The sequence below is a fragment of the Uloborus diversus genome, chromosome 5, assembly GCF_026930045.1.
Source record: "Uloborus diversus isolate 005 chromosome 5, Udiv.v.3.1, whole genome shotgun sequence".
Lineage (NCBI taxonomy): Eukaryota > Metazoa > Arthropoda > Arachnida > Araneae > Uloboridae > Uloborus > Uloborus diversus.
Window position 1 is genome coordinate 47,478,665 of NC_072735.1, and position 15,484 is coordinate 47,494,148.

The window sequence follows — 15,484 nt, forward strand, 5'->3', positions numbered from 1 at the left end:
CTGCTTCTTCAAAAAATGTCATCTGCGGCGAAAATATCACTAAGACTATGATTTACTCTTAAAAAAAAAAATCCGTTAAAATTGAGGGAGAGTTGGAGGAAACGGGTTAACGCTGCATTAATGCTTAAATAGAATGTGATAAATTATCTCTAGCGCTTGCTGGTAGATGTAGGATACAGGAGCAAGAGTGCAAAGCTACTATTGGACAGTCTAGAAATATTTTTCGCATTTTATTTCAGCATAAATGCAGCGCTGTCCCATTCCACCCAACTTACTCCAACCGACAGAATAACAGAGCCGGGACCCCCTTTACAAACAGTAAATAGAGAATTTAGTCTCACTTTTTTTGAAGAATGCCGAAAAAAACCAAAATGAAGAATAACAGAAACCCCAAATCAATAACAGAAACTAATATTAAAATAAAAATTTAAAAAAAAAAGCATGCCGACCTGATATTGAGATGGATTTTGCGGGTCAGAACACACATTGTTAACAAATATGAACTGACAGCGGATAGAAATTTTTAATCATTGATCTTTTCTCCTTATCCGACTATGAAATAGCTACCGATCACGAGGATAAAGGCTTTGAATTGCACTTAAAATTTCCTTAATACGATAAAGCTTTTACTGTATATAACTTGGAAATTCCAAACAAATATCAAACGCAGAAAACTTAGTTCTTTGAATTTGGGGCAATATTTTTAATGTACGGGTAAGTTTTTACTAAACTAATTCTGAAATACGTTAAATCGGTTTTTATTGATACTTCCGGTAATTCAAGTTCTCTGCAAAAACGAGACCAAGCTAAGAACTCTTTCGATCAAGTCACCCTTTGAACAAAAAAAGAACTATCAAAATCGGCGCATGTGTTTAGGAGCTACGATGCCAGAAATAGGCACACAGATACACTTTTAAAACTTATTTCCCGTTTCTTTTTGGAACGAGGGGTACAAATGGGCTTTTGAAATAATACCTTGTAATTTAAATAGGGAATATAACCTAATTTAAACGGAATTTAAGAGTCTTTTATTCAAATATTTAAGAATTTTTAGAATAGAAAAGATCCGTTTAAGATCCGTCAAAAAAGTAGCGGATACGGATACGGGACATATCTTTATTTTCCCTCGGATATCCGCGGATACTGATACGGATATCCGAAACATCAGTAGTTAAAAGGAGGTGAACTGTTAAAAAATATTTAAAAATTATGGCAAACCTTTAGGAAGACCCGTCATTTAGGGAAATAAGGGGGTTCAAGTGCTCCCTTGGCTTAAGAAAAATAATTTATTTACATGAAAGTAAGTGGACGTTTTTTTTTTATCCTTTGCGTCTCAAAATCCCCTGGTTGTTCAGCTGGCGGACCTGCCTGTAGACATCGAATTCAAAGCAAATAATTAATGTGACAAAAACTTACCTAGTCGAATATGAGCCAATTTTTATTTAATATATTTTATAAAGAGACTGAACTACAAAATAAATCACTAAAAATAAAAAAGATTCTATTACCTAAATAAATAGGGATGTTTCTCTTTTTTGTAATATCGTCTAAATACGGTATTCCAACTGCAATATAAGCAATCGTTCCAAATCCTTGAAAAAAACTCGCTACCATGAAAATAAACACAACTAAACCTTTTGCCGATTTTCCATCTTTGTGGCACATATCTGTCTTGAACTCAGCAAGACACACGTCGTCAGTGGTTTTGCTTTCAACCATCATTGAAGACAAATCAGCACCAGATCCATAAATAAAATATGGGAGAGCACAAACGTAACTGCAAAACACACTTGCAAACATTCCTGCAGCAATGACACGTGATCGATGACATTTACTACCATAGTATCCAAGAAGAGCACCTAAAAAAACAGGTGTCACCTCTTCCACCATCACTATGGAACCGCTTACCTTGCTGGTGTAAGCGTATTTTTTCTCCAAAGTCGAAATCACACCCATCCGATAGGCAAAGAACATGCCCTGAACAATGCCAGTTGTTGAAAAAAGGAGCAGGAATATTTTTGGAGTAGCTAAAGACTGAATCCATTGGGGTCTGAAACTCCCAATTCCACAGAGAGTATCTTCAGAGCTGTCAGAGACATCATCATAGCGGCTAAAAATGACATCATCTGAATTATCGGCATCATTATTTCTCTTCAAAAGGTTTACCGAACCGTTATCGAATTTTTTTGTCTTGGTCATTTCAGAGCTGATTTGTGGAACGGCAGAATCTTTAGAAACTTCACTTTTACTCTCCAAAGGAAAAGAAAGTTCGTTTCTTACCTCGTCCTTATTATCTGATTTATTAGCTCCGGTCTCCAAGGCTGTGTTTCCTTCTGTTGCATTTTTATCTTTTCCTCCAGTCAAATTTAACATTTTATTTACTTAACACTTTTCTTTTTTTTATTCTTAAAAATTTCATTCACAAACCGAACTTTGATATGTTTTGAATTCGTTATCTTTTCTTAAGTTGCTCTTTATCTTGATGAATGAAAAATCTGTTTCATTGAAACATGAAATAAATTTCGCGAAATATATAATCCAACTGGGTGCTCGAAGCTTGAGTCTAACTTTATGATTTTTCTTAAGATATTTTCTTTGATTTTTTTTTTCTCGAATTGCATTTCAATCTGAAATAGTTGTCCCAAAAAACAGTTTAATTCCTGTAATGAAAGGCGCCAACGCCAACTTTGTTTCAAACTGAAAATGAATAAGAAAATCACTAACTATGAATGAAAAAGCTAAAATAAACGCTCCGATGGAGGCAATACGTAGGCTTCGGAAACACTCTTATATAAGTGACAACTCTATCGTGATAAAAGAGCTTTTAAAAAAATGTGTCGACACCGGTTTACATCTTTTTTTTTTTTTGTTTTGTTTTGTTTTGTTTTGTTTTTTTTTTTTTTTTTTTTTTTTTTTTTTTTAATATGGCATTTATTTCCTAAATCCTGGAGTCACAACCTTGAAACTTTTGTAATCTTACGACAAGACCCGTCAGCTAGAAATTATTTTCTCATTGTGATTAATTTTGTTAACAATCACGTTTCATTCACGTAAAAGTAATTTTTAAAATTATATACATGAGAGGAAGGATATTATGGAATAAAATGTACGGAGGTTTTTGCTTTCTTTGGAGTAGCTCTAGCGTAGAAATTTCGTGTACTACTTAAGAAAGGATTTCAAACTCCAATGATACAATGTAGTGAGAGCTGACGGCTTGTTTTTGTTTTATAAACTACTGAAAAAACAAAACAAAAAAAATCGTGTTTTGGAATTTTCAAAAGTTTAATGATTTATAGGAGGCAATTTTTCAAACATTTTGACCTAATAGTGCACATGTGACTTGGACATTGATATTAATCACAATGCACACTATAGTCATTTTTCAGCTAACAGTATTTTGTCCATCAGTTTGATGAAGACGACATATCGTGTATTTATGAAATGCTTGGCAGTCCGTATTCTCATTCTTTCAGCAATCCTGACGACATTGTCCCTAAAGTTTTTATGTCAACATACTTCGTGCTCTTTATAAGCCGCTATACCTTCAAATAAGCGGAAGTCAATGTGGCAGGGCTTCTCCCGATGGACAACCTCTCCAAATTCTTTTATTCTGCAATTTTTTCTGATAACTCTGCAAATTTGGGGACATTCATTTTTCAATTTCTGAAGATATCTTTTCATATTATGTACCTATGTGTGTGCATACCCGAATTTTATCATTTGGCGAAGTTTGAGGTTCCGTTCGGCAAAGTGGGAATTTCCGCCCTCCCAAAAAGTTAATTTAATACTAGGACCAGGAGCTAGGGGACCCTAGGCTAGCTGAGCTCAGAGCCTGTTGCTGGTCGTCACTTTTGTATTTGTATAAAACGGGGTGCACTGCAGCTGAGAGTTAAATCTCCTTCTAAAAACCTGCTCCCCATTTAAAGTGGAATAGAGAATCAGCTAAGAGATTGAAAAAAAGAAAAGAAAGAACTTCCCAGACAAAACAAACTTAAGTTTAGAAATTTTTCAACGGTTTTAACGACCTATTCCAAATCTCCTGAATCGATTTCATAATCATATTGACCTAATTTTTTTTAACTTTTTAAAGTTGTATTTTAAGAGGAAAAAAATGTTGTTTTGGTTGATTACAGTTTGTACGTCCATGGTGGGATTTGAGAATTTTGATCCAAAAACTAGTTTAGTCATTTGTTGAAATGTAAATATGTTCCATAATATCCTCGTCTCTTCGAATTATGTTTATCAAACATTTAAAAATATGTAAACGTGCATTAAAACAGTCTGAAAATATAATTATTAATTTCCTTTCAGAATGGTGAAACTGATAAAAATTATTACTGTTAGAGAGAAATGATTTTCTTACGACAAAGTTAATAATTTAACATTTATCTATTATCTTAAGTAGAGTAGCATTTTAACGAATTCTTATTGGCATTCTGAATCCTCTCCTCCCCACCCCTCCTTCTTGAGAAATCATATTCCTCTGGTGATTAATAAGTTGCCGACTTTTAAACAGACAAAGTGAATTTACAATTTTCCAATAAATTTAAAGCTATTAATTTTCGTTACACTCCATAGATGGCGCAACTTTCTAGAAGCAGAAGTAATTTTCCGAGGTTTCGCTGCGCTAGAGATCCTGGAAAAAAAAAAAAAAGAAGTGTAATTTCAATTCTAATGAGGGGAAAAAACGTATTTAGATGAAGAAGAAAAACTTACAAATTTGTAACTACTTCACTAGATTTAGGACTGCAAGCAGGTTATCATTTTAATTCTCGTACTACTTTTTTTGATTTTTCAAAATGTTTACCAAGATTCTATTAGAGAACATAGGATTACTAATAATGAGTCTACGGTTTTCCAATTGAACACAATAATTTTTTGCATTATTCTTCAAAATTTGATTAAAAAAAACAAAAGGCTTTATGTTTCTTTGAAGAATGAAAACGAAAGTAAAATAAAATGTTCCATCAAAAATTCGCTTTCAATAAAAAAAATTAATTCTGCAACCAATTCAAAACTAAAGATTATTTCACCCAGAACTGCCTACAGACTATTTTCCCCCAGGCCTAAAATCCAGACTAGCATCGTTTTCGTAACATTATTTGTCAACAGATCTCAGCTGTAATTTTTTTTTAACAATCATGTTCATTGATTGAAATATATTTGAAAACAACGCTTGTTTTCTGAAAACCAAAAACCAAGAAATTACTGTAAAGAATTGCGTGGAAATTATTCTGAGGAAATATCTGGACGTTCTACCTTAGTACAATCTGAATGTCACGATATTTCCAGGGGTGCCCCCCCCTAAGACCAATGGCGCACCCCCTAAATATCGCGAAGCCCAATCCCCCTCCCCCGCCCACCGCCAAAATCAAGAGCCCTCCCCCAAAAAAGTTGAAGAATATCCCTCAAAACAACCCTCCCTAAAAATTTCAATGTCGCAGTCTGCGCCATGACCCCTCCTAGGTGGGCACCCCTGATATTTCAATGAAGAAATTTAAAATATTCAAACGTGGTATTTCAATACATAGTACACAAACTGAATTTAAAAAATAATATTAATAATTAAAAAAAAAACGAAACTTGCAACGAAAATTCCCAAAATTTAGTTGATGAACAAAAATCCATGTCGACATTGTATTTCAAAAACAAAATCAGTCGTTCCTGAACAATAAATCGTTAAAAGACGAGCATTTTTCCTGTCAGCGTCAATTACGCAATTCTGGGTTTCCCCTCTCGTTGTGGGGCTATCCATATAGATGTCACACTTTTTTTCATCATATTTGAAACACCTACAATTTTCATTACAAAGTCTAATACTTCACTCTGCTCCTCCTCTGCCCAGGGCCTGATTAGAGAATAGGCCAACGAGGCCCCCACTTTTTAGGGGCATTTCTTTGAATGGCTGAAATTGTTTTAGGTTTAACTACAAAAGGCCTCAAAAAAAGTTTGCCCTGGGACCGCACAATATCTTCATCGGACCCTGCCTCCCCTTGTCAAATATCACGCGAAATTACATAAGCATATTGTTATAAAAAGTGTGTGTTATCGTAATTAGTGTCATCCACTTACGCTCGATTGTCACAAATTGTTATTATCTCACGATTCCCTCCCCCACAAAGCTTGATATCATTTGTGGACGTCCCCTCATTTGTGGACGTCATCTATAAGGTTTTCCTTCCAAAAATAATTAATAGAATAAAAAAGGCATAAAACGAAATAGCCAAACTACGGTAAGTCATTATATACCCCAAATTATACGCGCGTACATCATATTTTATCAAGAAGCGATGCTATATTTTTAGTCTGACTTCGCGTAATCACTATTGTGAACTACACCATGGACATCAGTCATGAATTACATTATGGTCAAAAAATACATATCCCGAATATAGTGTTTTCAATGTCCAGTCAGGTGTTTACTGTTCCCAACAATGTACACTTTTGTTATACTTTTTAATTTTCCATAGCTACTTAACCTTAAATATGTGTTTCAGCCATAAACAATTCTAGTGGGGAAATCTTAACTTAATAATAACTATTGATAATGCGTTACACTGTCGATTTATCACTAATTATAAATGAAAGCAATGGGGAAAATATGATCATGTTCTCTCTAGCTTTAGGATTGCAACAAGTTGAAAATGTTATAATTTTATAGAGTCTGAACCTATCTGAACCTAATCTGAGTCGCCCTATAGTGACAAATCGCCACTATAGGTTCTGACTCAGATTATTTGATTTTACAAGAGTTGAGCCAAGTATAAAAAAATGACTACGTTCTATAATAACGTTTCATATCACTTAACCGAAGCCAACTTAATAGAAGAAAAAAACAATTTTAAGTAATTTTTTTGTAAATCAAAAGGCTTTGTTTTTCATAATTGAAAACATTTTCTATAAAACAACGCAATTGTAGAAAAACTTTGATATCGTAGCAGAGATAAGAGCTCTCTGATTCAGATCGTTTTATCGATAATCAAATAATGCATAAGACTTCAAACAAGAACTTATCAAGTTTGCTAAGTAAAAAAACATTAAAATAGGGAAAGTAAATAGTTAATCAAATATGAGTAATATCCTTAATAAAAAAAATCTTAGGCTTCTTTATTTGTGATATGAAACAACGAGAAGCAAAGGCAGTTCCAAAATAAAAAATTTGGAGATAGCTTCTGCAAATAGATTAAACTCTCATCTGGTTTTGGGGCAAGAGATGGTACTAAATGCTGAAATACAGAGGAATATTTATAAAAATGTTCCAATGAAAGCCTACGTGGGGTTTGAACTTTACACATAGTTTATCTAAAATTAGAGAATAAATACAGGCAGTCACGGGACTGCCAACAGAAGTAAAACTTAAAACTATAAAACAAATTTGGTACGTTTGTGCGCGCGTGTGTTTGTGGGAGTGGGTGTGCGTGTGGTGGGTTTTTAGTTTTCTTTTAAAATTAATTGTAGTTTCAAAAATTAAAATATTATCATTGTAATTAAGCAATTATTGATGCAAATATAGGAAATATTTGAAAATAAATTCTTAGTTTGTTATTCAGTCTTCCATGCATAAAATAATAATTGATACACATGCTGAACTTTCCACGTAATCAATTGACTGAACTATTCCTCTTTAGCCGACATGCCGACAGATTTACCAGCATGCCGGGAAATTTTGAGGCATGCCAGATAATTCAGGGTTCATTTCGAAAAAAAAAAGAAGAACAAAAAAAAAGTGAGCTTATGGATGAAAAGACGTTTGGCAGAAACCAAGTGCCTATTTGTTTGTCCTTATTTTATGCATTTATATGTACAATTATGCAGTTTTAAGTTTGATTTGAATCTTAAACAGCTGTATTAAACCGGTTTCGCATGCTGATATGAAAACATTTCGGAGACGTGTTATTTGAAATTTAATTGTTTTTAAAGTATTAGAATATCGAGAGAGATTTTAAGTTCAATTGTAGTTTTATATCTCGTTGCGCTAACTAGAGAACCTCACGATTTCAGTAATCATGGAAAAAGTTCAAAATGGTCTCATTCGAAAGAGCATATTTAGACATATTTTTAACCCATGAACTGTGTGCCTTCGTGCACTTGTTTTTGAGATATGGGGTCTTAAAGATTTAAAGACTTGGCAAGAAATTGAAAACACAGCACTATTTCATCGTCTGTATCTTGCATCTGCTCTCATTTCCATTTTGAGTCATCTGCAAAGCGTGTGAAAGATGTATTGCATTATACCCTTACTTGTGCGTGTTAAATTAAAGGAATTACCATCAAGATTATGAAGTGAAAAGTAGTAAGCTTTATCCAGAGGACCAAAGGAACAACAACTTTACAATGAAATTAAACATAAATTGTATCATTTCATTCGAGATAATAATACATTTCAGAATTTTTCTGTATTTTCAGTGTATTTAACTTAACTTATTTAAGTGTTAATTCTTATTAATGAAATATGTTGTAAATAATTCTTAATAATCTGAGAGAATTAATATGTACAAAAAGAGACTAGGTTGAGTTCATATACAGATAATGAAACGAATGGTCTTTGATGTTGAAAAAAATTGGTCAAGGATTATGGTATCAGCTTCATTTTCAGCGGAAAACGCATGTGCAATTTTGTACACTAAAGCTCAGGCAGAGGTGCCTCCCCCCAGAGGCAAGGGCGCACCCCCCCCCTGAACTATCACGGAGACCCCCCCCCCAAAAAAGCAAGAGAGCCCTCCCCAAAATGAGAAAAATTCTCCTCAAAACACCCCCCTAAAAATTTCAATGGCGCAGTCTGGCCTACGACCTACCCGCCCCAGGTTGGCCTCCTTGGATAAAGTACAGAATGTGGCAAAAAAGAAAAAAAAAAGACCTGTGACCCACTTCCCCCAATTAACTCTAATTTGAATTCTGAAACTTTGAATTCAAATTATGTTTTTCGCAATCACGAGTTGCGACAAGACCCTACTGAATAGAGTTATTGTTTCTAGAAATGGCTCCCCCCCCCCCAAGCATGTCCCTCCTTCTGAGTGGTTACGTGTGTATATTTGTGTGTGTGTGTGTGTGTGTGTGTGCAGGCTTACGTGTGTGCGCGTAGGCGTGTGTATGTGTGTAAAGGCGCGCGCGTAGGCGAGTGTGTATGTGCATGCATGTGTAGGACATGGACGCCACCATCCAGCAGAAGGGATTCCGGGGGACAGTGCTCAGGACCAGAGGAGTCGCGCCGCCGCTGGTCAGTGGTGGTGCTGCAGAGGCCCCTGGTTCAAGCTGAAAAAGGAACCACAACATCAAGGACTGTCAAGTGAGAACAATAAGCAATCGTGATTGCTCAAAAAAAAAAGAAAGAAAAATTTGCTGATACTACGTTTTGCTTTCCCACAGCAGAATTATATAAAATGCTTATCATGCCGAAAAGCAACAGAAAACACACCCACATACACTTAGCTAGAGCTGGAAATAATGTGTCTGTGAACTCACCATGGGGTTTAGGGGACTCGCCAGAAAAAAAAAGGTAGTTTGAAATAAATTAACATTATAATTTGCATTGTTTAAAAAAAAAAAACATCCGGTGACATCGTTCCCAAGCGCTCGTCCTTATTCCCTACCATACTACTCTTGCAAATAGGGGAATGTGGGGCAAAGTGAAATAGCGGGGCAAAGTGAAATGGTGAAATATTTACTTTGCTTTTAGCGTCACCTATCTAGTAATATTTTAACTACGTAATAACACATGTAGCCTATTCCAGTCAAGATAAAATTAACTCTGAAAATCATAGAATATGATAATATAAGCGATTTTCAAAAAATTATATTCATATTGTAATTATTTCTTGTATGTCAAAAACTATTTTTGGTATTATAAAATGATAAAGTTCTTGTAGTTAACATTTGAAACATTAATTGAGACCTTCTAATATTCTATGCAACATTTATTTAGTTAATATTGAACCTATTTGTATTTTAAATATTTTTTACAATTTGACAAGTACATGCGGGGCAAAGTGAAATAGTTAATTTTGTTTAATTATTCAATCATTTATTAAATGTCTTACGTATTTCTTGTTACTTTGTTAACACACCTTAATTTAGTAATTCACTTATTTATTCATTTATTTATTTATTTTCTCCCTCGTTTATTCGTCTTCATACACTAATTTATTTATTTATTTAATTATTCGTTTGTTTTTTTCCAATAACTTTTCATTTACTCATTCAACCTTTCATTTTGTGATTCATTTGATCAAAAATATTTTTTATAATCGAATAGAAAACATTTCATTGCAAAACATTTTCATATTTCACTTTACCCCATGAAAAAATATAGAGAAAATTTTCCACTTTGTTTTTAAAGCAAAAATTCACCGCCAAAAATAAAAATACTATTTCAATGCAGGTTTTATCATAAAATACTGTTACAAATTCTGTAAATAGTAATTATTTTTGTGATTAATTTGTTGTAATCTAGCTAAATTTGGTGTTTATTCCATTATTTTGCATCTAAAATCATCTTAGTTACGTAACCTGTAAATAGTTTCTTGTAGTGTACATACAACCCCCTGACATTCGACAGAAGTATACGGGCCACCTATTTTTCATTGATAAGATTCGTGAATGAATAAAAAGAAAATACGAGAAGCATTTCGAATTTTGTGGAAACTTCTTTCAAGATTTATAAATAGCCACGGCCAACGGGGGAGTCAGTCTCGTTTTAGTTTTTGTTTGTGAATTGTGTCAGCGGCGCGCTGGAGAGCATGTATTAGCTCTGTTTTGAGAAGCCTTTCAGCTGTATTTTTGCGCATTTTGATGTAAATACGTGGTTGACCGTTGAGTATACGGTGTTAATCGATATTTGCCTAATTGCTATGGTTAATTTAGCAGTTGTTAACGATATTTCTTGTACATAGTTGTAAATAAATCTTCTGTGTTTTCTCAAGAACTGTGTTGTCATTGAAAGAAAGTTTGAAGCTGTATCATGAACTCTTAACAATACAATGATCTTTCTTTATTTACAGTAATTTTCAAAATGAATTTCCAATTTTTTCATTTTGAAAAATCTCAGTCATCTTAACCATTTCACTTTGTCCCACGTTCCCCTTCATGTAAATACATTTTCGTTAAAAACTAGGAGGGTCAACCTTAGCCCCTTAAATCCAAGCCCCCCTCCCACGACTTTGGTGGGCATGCTTTTATCATTAATAATAAGATAAAACTTATTCTTAATCTTGATTTAAAGTTGTTCCTCTGGAAAAACTTTCCACTTTATAAGCTTGATAGTGGTTCAACTTTGACGCACACAAGTAAAGCAGGGATGCCAATTTCCTCCTAGAGCGATAATGCTACCCTTCCCTCACACTAATACCATAAAGACCCCACAAAAACAAAAGCCCCCCGCCAGATAAGAGAAACCTTTGCAAACAACCCCTTAAAAACTTTAATGGCGAGCCTCTCCCCCTGGTAGTCACCCATGTGTAAAGAATTAACTTAAAACATCTTTCACACATTCTGGTGAAGTCCAAAAATGGCAATGAGATGTCTTGTCAGATGCAGATCTAGAATTCGCGCCGTACCTACCATTTTTGAACAAAACTCGCTAAATTTGGCTACTTAACTTAAAACTTTGGAAAACTTTAATACCACGTATTTCGATAACGGGGTCGCGAGGGGACGTAATTTTTGTGCCATAAAGATGTTTTACGATGCTCTTTCACATGCCAACAATTTCGATTTTTTTCGAATTTCCTTCATCTTGTGGTTTCCTAGTAAGATTGCGATCATTGGACATCGTTAAAAATTAAATTCTCTTTTGAAAAATTTAATTAATGATAGATTTGTATCATGCGCAAAGTTGATGTTGAAATCCCCACTCAAAATCATTGGCAAAGCATCAAAGTTCTTCCCGATTTTATTTTGAAGTGATTCAGAAGAGTCTTTAGAAAAACTGAATTAATTTTCATTCAAAAATTCTTGTGTTGCGTTTATAAACTTAGCCGGTAAAATATAAGCTGCAACCATTACAATTAGCTGTCCGTTTGCAGAGTGGCAGCGACAAACATGTGTATCACTGACATCAGAAACATTATTGTTTTCCCCTTCTCAAAAAAAAAAAAAAAAAACCATACAGCGTCTAAAGAAGTTTTCTTTTCAGTAACATTATGTAAGCTTAAAGATATTTTCTTCTGGTGAAGAAATGCACTGACCCGGGTGAGGACCGAACTCACGGTCACTCGGGAATCGGATGATTATCAAACTCACCCGCTGCTGGCAGCGCTACAGAAGTCCGCAGTTTCCAACGAAAGCAACGTAGTAAAGGACTGAGAGAAGCCACGCATGCCCTGTATTCCAAATGTCGGTGAGGTGACGGTGTCACAAAATTAAGCTCGCGACGCTAAAAAATACGAAAATTAAAAAACTAAACTAAAAAAACTAAAAAAGAAAAAAAAAACCCTAAACACACGAAAATCGCGAAATGTTTTTCCCCATCTCAAAAATGATAAACGCGCCTAAAGAAGTTTTCACTTGAAAAGTCTATTTATATCCCTTCACATTTCACTGTCTCATATATACTTAAGGTGCTATATTTTTAAAAAATCTGGTAAATAACTTAATTTGCAGGGTCAGGGTCAGGTGGGAGAAAGTGAACCTTGATTTAAAAAAAGTTTCTGTTATTGAAAAATCAATTACAGAAATCAAATTCGACCTTGTTACCAACAAAAACTTATTAAGTAATAAAGTGATTTACATTTTCTTTTTTCCTTTCTTTCTTTTTCTTTTTTTTAATTTTGAGTTGCGATGATCTGTGATGAGTTATGATTTGCTCCGATATAAAACTTTTTTTTCTTTTTTTGTGACGGAGATTGGCTGTCAGAGGTTCCATTCTTTATAAAAAATAATAAAAATTCTTCAGATGAGTTTTATCATGCAGTAATTTTTAAAATAAATTTACAGAGTATCCAAAAAATCGTTGACCTACTTTGAAAAAGGCATAGAAAAACAGAAAACTGTCGTATAAATAAGCACTTTAATCCGTAGTACATTATACGTTCATGATTTTTTTTTTTTTTTTTTCAATCTGTGTTTGTATTCATTTGTGTCAAATTGCGCAGCATTGCTAGCAATGAAGATCTGAAGAGGCGAATTTCCAAAGTAGGCGTAACTATTCATCCACAGTTCGTGCTGGCTAGAATATGGGATGAACTTGAGTACCGTTTAGATGCGGTTTGGGCAACAAACGATGCACACATTAAACTATAGAGATTGAAAGGTATTGCTTTCTGGTTAATTAAATGATTTAACTTCGTACATTACGTTTGCTTTTCTTACTGTAACAGCAGTGTGTTTTTTTTTTTTTTTTTTTGTGTCGAGGAATTTTCGGCCTCCGTCGTCAAACATTTGAAAATAGGATTTATTGTATCGAATAAACTGTACTTTCCTATTACGAAATAAATGGCATGTGATAGGAACTCTCAGACTTCGGATTTATATCAGCATGCTAAAAATATTCCAAAATCATTCAAATTTCGGACACAGAAATTTCATTGCAGTCTTATTTTTACTTTCTTCTATATCTCATATATAGAAGAAAGTATTGGATTCGTGCAAATTTTCGAATTTCGAATTTGACGGATTCGAACGTTTTGAGGTGTGCTGAGTCCATTTGATTATTTTTGGAAAATGTCTCTCTGTGTGTGCGTGTGTGTGTATGTTTGTGTGTGTATGTTTGTGTGTGTACGTGTGTGTGTGTGTATGTGTGTGTGTTTGTGTGTGTATGTGTGTGTGTTTGTGTGTGTATGTGTGTGTGTTTGTGTGTGTATGTGTGTGTGGTCGTGTGTCGCGTGTGTGTGTGTGTCACGTCTGTGTGTGACCAGTTTTTTGTGGCCGCTCTACAGCAAAAACTACCGCATGAAATCGAACGAAATTTGGTACACATATGTGCCCTTATATGAACTTGTGCCCATTAGTTTTTGGCGCGAATTCCTCTAAGGAGGGTGGAGCAATGGTACGTTTTTTGAGTTACGCGTGATTGCTATTCCTCAGGAAGTAACTGGCGGAATAAAACAAAATTTGGTCCATATGTTGCCATTAACAGGAACAGGAGCTGATTCAATTTTGGTGTTAATAACTCAAATGGGGGTTGAGCTATAGAAGGTTTTTTGTCGTTAATTGTGACTGCTGTATCTCAAGAAATAATGAACGGAATGAAAGAAAAATTTATCGGCAAGTAGAACTTAGTGGGTATAAGAGCTAATTTTATTTTGGTGTCAACAGCTAAAAAGGGGGGTTGCGCATTTGCACGTTCTTTTTTTCCATTGTGAGTGCCCTATCTCAAGAAGTAATGCTACGTTCTGGTTGAAATCTGGAATATATGTGAATCCATATGTAAACAGGCTTTGGTCCAATTTTGATGTCAATCGCTCCAAGAGGTGTTGATTTTTTTTTTTTTTTTTCTTTTGCGAATAAAAATAGTTTTATTAATGCAACAATAAGAGAGGTAAATCGTAATAGATTGTCGTCTGCGAATTTCTCGTGATTTTAATTGTATGGAAATGATCGGAAATATTATCTCAATGATTTAAAATTTTTAACTGTTGCCATGTTATGTTTGTTAACAAATAAAAAATTTGTAATTAATTCAAGCAAGGCTTTTAAAGTAACTTTCAATTTTCGCTCTTTGCTTTGCTTTTGTAATAATTCAGACATTGGGATGGTCGTCAAGTTTTTGCATGTGTAATTTTGTTTCTGTTGGGAATATTGCTACCTCGTCAAGCATGGGGAGGGATCAGAAAAAAAAAAGAAAAATATAGAAGAAAGTTTCGTGATGGCCACAACAAACTAGTTAAATACTGTACCATCAGTAGTGGCTAGTACTTCACTGGTTACTTCAAGGTTTAAAACGTACTAGTAGGGGCCACAGTGAAATATATTTTTAAACTGTGGGTCTACAATATTAATTACCGCTCTTGAAACCTTATTTCTCTTGAAACTAAACCTCTTGAGCGTATTACATCTCAACTCTGCCTTAAAAAGCCCCATTTTCTAAAAATGGCGGAATTTCAATGCGTTCTTTTATCCACTTTTTCCCAAACCCCCAAATTTGGTCCATTAGTTGCCATCCCAAAATCTGAAAATTTCAGTAGTGGCCACATAACATTCTCCCATTCGAAGAATTTACATTACTTACTTTACGTTTAAATAACTCATGAATAAAATTAATTCAAAAAGATAGTTACATTACGTACCAACATATTAATTACATTATTATTGTTCATTTCTTTCTTCAAAGTATATACTTTGAAGTGGCTATTACTGAAGCACTGACCGCTACTGGTGTGTTTACCTTAAATTCATAAAAATGTAAGAATTAAACTATCAAAATTTCAAAAAAAAAAAAAAAAAAAATGAATTAGAAAAAATAAATTCAGAAAATAAGAATACATGTGAATGTTTGTGTTTTAAGTATTCGTAAGATGTTGATTACCTCCAAAAAATATACTTAAAATGT

At 34.1% G+C, this 15,484-nt stretch overlaps 1 protein-coding gene across 1 annotated transcript in view; it reads right to left on the reverse strand.

Annotated features, from left to right (window-relative positions):
• LOC129222903 (solute carrier organic anion transporter family member 74D-like) overlaps positions 1–2,586 on the reverse strand; it is a 36,660-nt gene extending 34,074 nt beyond the window's left edge. The window contains exon 1 of the mRNA XM_054857464.1: positions 1,509–2,586. Within this exon, the coding sequence (XP_054713439.1) occupies positions 1,509–2,373 (865 nt within the window). The 5' untranslated portion in view covers positions 2,374–2,586. The remainder of the gene's footprint in view (positions 1–1,508) is intronic.
• Between the last annotated feature and the right edge of the window lie 12,898 nt (positions 2,587–15,484).